The sequence below is a fragment of the Montipora capricornis genome, chromosome 3 (assembly GCF_036669925.1).
Source record: "Montipora capricornis isolate CH-2021 chromosome 3, ASM3666992v2, whole genome shotgun sequence".
NCBI lineage: Eukaryota > Metazoa > Cnidaria > Anthozoa > Scleractinia > Acroporidae > Montipora > Montipora capricornis.
Genome location: NC_090885.1, coordinates 69,055,992 through 69,063,491, shown reverse-complemented (window position 1 = coordinate 69,063,491; position 7,500 = coordinate 69,055,992). Strand labels below are relative to the sequence as shown.

Below are 7,500 nucleotides of genomic sequence, written 5' to 3'. Positions count from 1 at the left end.
TTGAACCGACGGTACGGTTAGTGCAAAAGAGCAAAGTCCTCGGTAATTTATTTGCGATTTAGGCCAGGAATTCGGAAAGGAGAAGGTCTCCTGTGCAAAGTATTTCTTTATTTGAAAAGAATACATGTAATCTTACTTTCTGAGGGCTGACACTGGACTGTTACTTTTTAAATACATCTTATTCTTAATTACCTTCTTTAAACAACTTGTCCCAGGTGGGACCAGTCATAAAAGTACTCGATTGAAATATTTTGTGAGAATTCTTCAGCCTTCATGCATAAGCCTGACTTGTACAGAGTGAAAATCCACATAAACTTTTCCCAGTTCTATATCAACAATGTGGAATGAACATTTTTGCCTCTAAGCTATCCCAAGTTGACTTTTGACACTTGCGGGGATGTATGTGTGTGCAAAAGTCAACTTTTTCCACATTTAGAGATTAAAATTTCATTTGCATACACCAACCCCATTAATGAGCATAATGGCTGTGGCAAAATTCACACATAGTTTCCAAGAAAATGCCATTCAGTACCTGGCAACTCCTCTTTACCCATAGCCAAAGAAGAAATGACTCAAATGCTTTTAGAAAATGATTTTAAGCCAGGAGTTACAAACTTCCATGGAATTTGATTGTCTGAGTAAAAGTTATCCTGAGCAGGACTGCTGGCAGTGACTGACGTTTTCAACAACTTCAGCGGAAGTCATCTTCAGAGTTTCCAATCTTCTAACCCAGACTCTGAAGACGACTTCCGCTCAGGGTGTCAAAACGTCAGTCAATGCCAACAGGCCCTCTCAGGACTACTTTCACCCGGATGATCAAATTCCACAAAGGTTTGTAACAAGGTTATCCCATAAGATTGCTGATTAATTGAATCTGAATGGGCCTTAAATTGTAATGAAAATTAGGACATCAAAGCTCAAAATGCAAATCTCTCACTCTCTCTCATGTAAAGTGCACTTCATCGGTTACCTTCTGTCACCTTTGGAGGTCAACTTTGTCCTGTTACTGTTCCTCCAGTCCATTGGCTGTGTCACTAACTATTGTTTAAATGCCTACTGTAAAATAATAAATAAATCCAAAGGGATCATCCAAATTAATTTGTTGATAAGGTTACCAATACCTCCTTCTGGATGGATAATTTTGTGTGAACTTAAGAGTTTATTGCATTCCGTGCAATGACTTTGAACAAGTATATAGTGGACAAACCAAATACCAGTTTGGTACACATTTACATGTACATGTGCAAAAACAGGACTTGAGTCTAACTTTTGAGCTCACTAGCCTAGTGGCTAGTATCAGGTCTGACTTCACTAGCCAAATCTAAATTTGCACTAGCCAGTCTCGTCATGCGCAATTTCATTCATTTGTAAAAAAAAACTATCCAATCTCGACCCCAGAGCTCTTCTCTTGACTGAGGGAGAGAAGAGCTCTGGGGAACCCTGAAACAAGGTGTGTTCTCATTGGTTTTAGTGAAGAACAATGAAAAGCATCCCTAATTGGTGCATTCATGTTAGCACGAGGAGTGAGCACATTTGCAAACACAACTCGCACTTGTAGTAAATATTTCCATATTCTCATATCCATCCTCGCAACAGCAGTGCAAATATGCTGGAGTGCACAGTTTCTCGTATTTTTCTCACAAAGGCAAAGTTTTCGTGGCCTTGAGGAAAATTTTCACGGAACCGTTGCCATTTTAAACTTTGCAACTTACAAATACACTGGAGTGTGGAAAACGCGGAATAAGTAAATTATGCAATAAACTGTAAATAAAACTAAACTGCTCATTTGGAAGTCTGTGGAAAGGCTGTTCCTTTGATTACAAATTGAGCTATTTGCAATTGAAATTTCGACGTGAAAGCACCATTTTACGCATGAAGCACAAAAGCAGGGGACTGCAGGAAAATAATATCTTAAATTGGATAAAATGGAAATTCAAAAGGACAGACTTGGCTCATATAAGATTTTTTTAATAGTTTCATTAGCAATCTGCGTTTTGTGCTTGAGTGGTTTTGGATTCAATCATTGTGCTCGCAAGAAAGTTTTCCCTCTTTTAACTTGAGATTCACCATTCCTAGTAAACAAGATAAGTTTTTCCATATTATCTCTTTCTTTTTTTAAAATTTGAAATAAATTATGTTTGGACTCAACTTCAAAACAAGTAAGTGATCTCTTTCCATACAATGTATGTACACGTAACGTCGCAAACAGTTTGCAATTGTGTCTGCGATTGTGTTTTCCATATGCGTGATTGCTTTACGCAAATTGATCTCATGACATCGTAAGAAAAGGATGCAAAATTGAAAGCAGAATTAGGTTTTTGCATCGTGTTCAACTTCTTCTTATGTTGGAGTTGTTGTGAAGAAGAGAGAGAGGAATTGTCAAGAGACTTCACCAATTCTGGGTCCGATACATTTTCAAGGAGCAGCAACGACTGCAACATAGCCAGTATCAAATTATATTGCAGGAACTGGCTCTTCGTGATCGAGAACTTTGCTACCGATATATTTGTTGGGGTATTCCCCTATGATATTCCTTAAATTCATACTGTTTTGAAGCGTATCCTCATTGCCACAATTGTAATCGGACGCCATTTTCATTACTTATACTTGCCTCTAATTCGTCCAAATGTATCACATGCACAAAAGTTATTGTCGAATGATCGCAAACAATCAGAAACAGTTTACGATTGTGTTTCCATATCGTTGTTTCCCTGCTTTTGCGTTGCTACTCGTGGAGAACAACACTATTCTCTCCTTCTGCCCCATTCATACGAAATAATTTTCATTTTTGTTTTCATCCAGAACTCCACTGCTTCACAATATTTACTCACCCCATTGGCTAGTGAAAGCTCAAAATTTTCTAGCCAAAACTGAAATTTCACTAGACTGTGGCTAGTTGGCTACTGTTAGTCTTGAGCCCTGCAAAAAGAAAATTCTGCTTTGTGGGAACCAGCGCTTGCTTGACCAACCATACAACAGGTTGGGATAATTCTGAAATTATCACTACCAACAGGAAGTACCATCAACATGTTTGTTTGGAGACATGGCACATTAATTCAGCTCACCTTCCTTTGAACCGTGATGATAGCGGCCTTTTACTTGACACATACCTACATCTTATCAGTGTCAACAGTCACTAATAAAAGGACTCTTCCAATGGATTATTTTCACCCCTGATGAAGACACTTTGCTAACGTTAACTTGTTTGAGAGATGTGCTGTGCAGAGGTTTCATTAAGGGCCGGGCACCGGGTAAACTGACTGGCTGTGGACATGATTTTGCCCTGTTGCTTTCACCATCTCAACGGGCTGGTTTTTCTAAAAACAAAGATTGATCAAAAAAATAATACAGTTTTGTCCTTTTCTTAGACGTGCTGTGCAGGGGTTTCATTAAGGGCCGGGCACTGGGTAAACTGACTGGCTGTGGACATGATTTTGCCCTGCTGCTTTCACCATCTCAACGGGCTGGTTTTTTTAAAGACAAAGATTGATGAAAAAATACAGTTTTGTCCTTTTCTTGATCTGTCTTCTGTTGTCAAAATGTCTCAATTTCATACCCTGCATTCAATAGGCCATTTCCGAGTTCATGCCTGCCTCCCCTTCAAATTGAGTCTAAGTGCAAAGTTTTTGTGATGGTAATTAGTTCTACTTTACATATGAACGAAAACTAATTTTCATGACAAAAACTTCGCATTTACAGTGTAGACTTGCTTTGAAGAGGAGAACAGATATGAACTCGGAAATGGCTTATTTGAAAACCATAAAAGACCACCTGAAATGTCGCAATGTTGCTTGTTTGGCTTTGGCGGCCCAGAAAAGATCGCAGTGGATTGCCGATTATTTTTCTTTGCGAGACAAATTGCCTCCAGCTGAGAAAAGGCCATGATGTGAGTGCACTTTTTTGTGTCACGTTGATGAATTAATTTTCTTGTGGATATAATTATCTATTGTCAAATTCTTACACTTTTTTCATATTGGTATTAATCATTAAATTGTATGGAAAAGGTGTGATTTTTCTGTTGTCGAAGAATTGCTTTGGGCTTCAGAATGCAGGAAAACACATCTCTGCAAAATTTTCTAGGGGAGCAGTTGTCCCCAGACCCCCCCTTGAAGGGAAGGTCCTGTTGGTCTTCCCAATACTTTGCCCAGGTGTTAAGCCTACATATTTTCCCTGCTTCAAACCTTAACGGGGCCCCTGGCTGTGCAGCTGTTTTGCTTAAAAGGAAAAGAAAAGAGAAAATACTTGAACTGCAAAAAATTAAACTAAACAGGAGTTTCTTCATAAAAACATGAAAACTTTTTCTTACTTTGTATTTTGCAGTTGGCCTTGATGCAGCTGGAAAAACTACTATTTTATACAAATTAAAACTTGGAGAGGTGGTCACAACCATTCCTACCATTGGTAAGTTCATGAGGCTTCAAGCTCGTTTTTGCATAATAATATTATAATGGTTGACAATGAGCTTTCAAACTAATCTTCATAATATTTTAGTATTAAGAAAATAACTGATTTACATGTATTTCCAAATAAGTGTTTATGTACTGGATACCCAGATAAAAAGTATTGGAAGCTTCCACAATGATGTACTTGTACACTGTAGTTGTGTTCTTTACTATGAATTACTATATATATTTTTTATTGTACATTATCATTAGACTATTATGATATGCTCTGTACTGAAAAACTGGAGAAAAATAATGTGGAGCAAGATTAATTATTTAACCCTTTAACTCCAGATTGCCACTGATAGATTTTACTCTGTGTAATGCCAGGCGATTTTAGTTGTCAGTGGGGGGCCCCCTCGGGGCCCTGTCAGCGCGATGACAGATTTGCCAATAGCTCCAGTTGTAGACATTGTATCCCACCAAAGCATTGTTACTGAGTACAAGAGCTGAACTTGTTTCATAACTTGTGTTTGTTATTACATGTCCCGTAGCTGCTCTGTTTTTCAGCCATTTTTCATCCTGGCAAACCAGGCTTACACTGTACATGTATACAACTTGTATTGAGTTTGGTGTGCTAAGCTCAGCAATTGTGTAATTGGCCATCTCATATACTGCAAACCACAGATTTTGCTGAAAGGAAATTACATGTAACTTAGTACCTGAGATCTCACTAAAGTAGACCTGCTCGTCTAGCAGGCTGGCTACACCTGTAATTGGGCCTTGAACAACATACTTTGGGTTGTTCATTGCACATGTACTTCTTATTTAAGGCTGTTTTGCTGTAATGGTTAAGTACAAGAAATGTTACCAATCTTGATCACAAGGTGTTTCTGTCTGTTTTGTGTCTTTCTCTCTAAGGTTTTAATGTTGAGACAGTGGAATATAAAAATATTTCCTTTACTGTTTGGGATGTTGGTGGCCAGGACAAAATCAGGCCACTGTGGAGACATTACTTCACAAACACACAGGTGAGTGTTTTGACCTGTTGCATTCAATAATAATTGTATTATTAATTAAAAAAAAAGGAATTTTCTATTCAACTTTAATTTATTTTCTTCTCCTCAGGGACTAATATTTGTTGTAGATAGTAATGACAGGGAGAGAATAGCTGAAGCTCGCGAAGAGCTAACAAAAATGGTAAGTAAAATTGATTTAATGACTTGTTTGCAATGAAGAAAGGTGTTGTACCAAAAAAAGGTAGAAGGCTTCAGCAACCACAGTGCTGCATTTACTTCTTGCATTTTTGCACATTTGTACATAATTATATGCCATTGTCTAAAAAACAGACTCCAGTTGTTGGAAGAGTAGAGTAGTAGCGCTATCCACTGGGTGAGTCAATATTGGTCTTGCTAGTGTTTCTCTCCTGGATAGTGATTTGCCTGTTGAATAACCTTATCCCCCTTTTGAACAACCATGGCCAGAAGTTTAAAAGAACAAGTTTAAATTAATATGGTCATCAACGGGCCTCAAAAAATTGGCCGTGTTAATGGGGTAGCTGTATTACCGGGGTAGGGTGAAATTCATTCGCACTTCCAGAACGACTTTTCTTGTTAATGTACAACAGGAATGTACACACAGTAAGAATATTATTGTATAAAGTACTTAAGAAACTTTGCTCAGTAGGGAAAACACTTAAAAAATTAATGTTAAGTGTACTGTACGATTTGAGCCTAAAATCAAAACAAGAACAAGCCCAGCTTACTATGCTTCTAAACAATGGAAGCTGCCTTAATTACGTAATTACTTGAGTATCAATGGTGTTTTTGATGAAAGCACAATAATTATTATTGATGACTTTAGGGGGGTGCCTCTTAACTACGAAGCCACTGTTATGGACCTCTTCTTCAAATAGTCATTTCTTGAATTCCTTTAACTTTACAGTAATTATCTTTTGCCAAGTGTGTTCTACACTGTATGTGTATCAGTTCCATTTTTTGTCCAAATAGAAATTCCAAGCTACAGTTTATGAAAAATGATGGGACGATTCCCATCGATTGAATAAACTGCCTCTATCTTTTGTTTCCTGGGAGCTTTTACCTGTTTTTCACTGAAACACACCAGAGGACTGACACTAGTTGTGCATACACCTTCTGATTGAAGGGATGTCAAATTTCTATTGAAAAAGTTAGTTCATAGAACCATCCCTGCAACCTTTTTGTAGAGTTCTGACTGAAAAGCTTCCTTAGCAACCACTGTCTTTCTGTAGTTAAGTGCCACCCCCTTAATTCCTTGGCAATTTGCCTTACTGGATGTTGCTGACAGTACTTTGTGTCAAAGTAAATTGGCTGTTTGATTAGCATGGTAAATTACAAATTAAGGTCAATTAAATTGACATGTCGCTGTGAGGGTGCAGAATGCTCTAGCGTATTGTAGTGTGAAACAAAATAATAAGACTAGTAACTGCCTTGCCATGAGTGGTTGAACACTGTCAGTGATAAATACTAGCAAACAAAGATTAACACAAAATGTTACAAAGTAAATGAATGTGGAAGCAAGGAGTCAATAGAAAACAACACTCAGAATGCGTTTTGTTAGTCTAAGAATGTGTGCTGTAATTAACTCAATGTGTCGAGAAATCCAAGTACCAGTAATTACTGCAGATGCACATGGAAGTGTCCCTTTGATCATAACTTCAACATCACTCATGTCTCTGAATACATACAATTAGGGAGGCAGCATGGTCCAGTGGGTAAGGTGTTGGGTGTGCATGTAGTTACCCAGGGTTCAAATCCCGTTCTATCCTCTGCTTGGATTTGTTTCTGGTTGTCCCAGGTTCAACTCTACCACACTTGGTAAATAGCCAACTGGTTGCCTCCTGCCTACAAATTCAAAGGTATTTTGCCCCGATTTATGATTATGCAGGAAAGGTAGATCTTCCCAAGTGTTATTGAAATCCAAAAAGAAAATTGGGGGTAACCACACATTTTTCAAAGATAATTCATGAACAATATTTGTATAAAGCTCTAAAATACAAAGCAATGTATGGAAGCTCAATTATTTCTAAAGAATGCATGCTTACTCCCAATTTTCTTTTTGGATACCAAGAGTACTTACT

At 37.8% G+C, this 7,500-nt stretch overlaps 1 protein-coding gene across 1 annotated transcript in view; it reads left to right on the top strand.

The window, feature by feature from the left end:
- The window catches only part of LOC138041016 (ADP-ribosylation factor 4-like), a 13,382-nt gene that overhangs the window by 487 nt on the left and 5,395 nt on the right, over positions 1-7,500 (top strand). Inside the window, exons 2-4 of the mRNA XM_068886779.1 lie at positions 4,321-4,401; positions 5,304-5,413; positions 5,511-5,582. Coding sequence (XP_068742880.1) covers positions 4,321-4,401; positions 5,304-5,413; positions 5,511-5,582 — 263 coding nt within the window. The remainder of the gene's footprint in view (positions 1-4,320; positions 4,402-5,303; positions 5,414-5,510; positions 5,583-7,500) is intronic.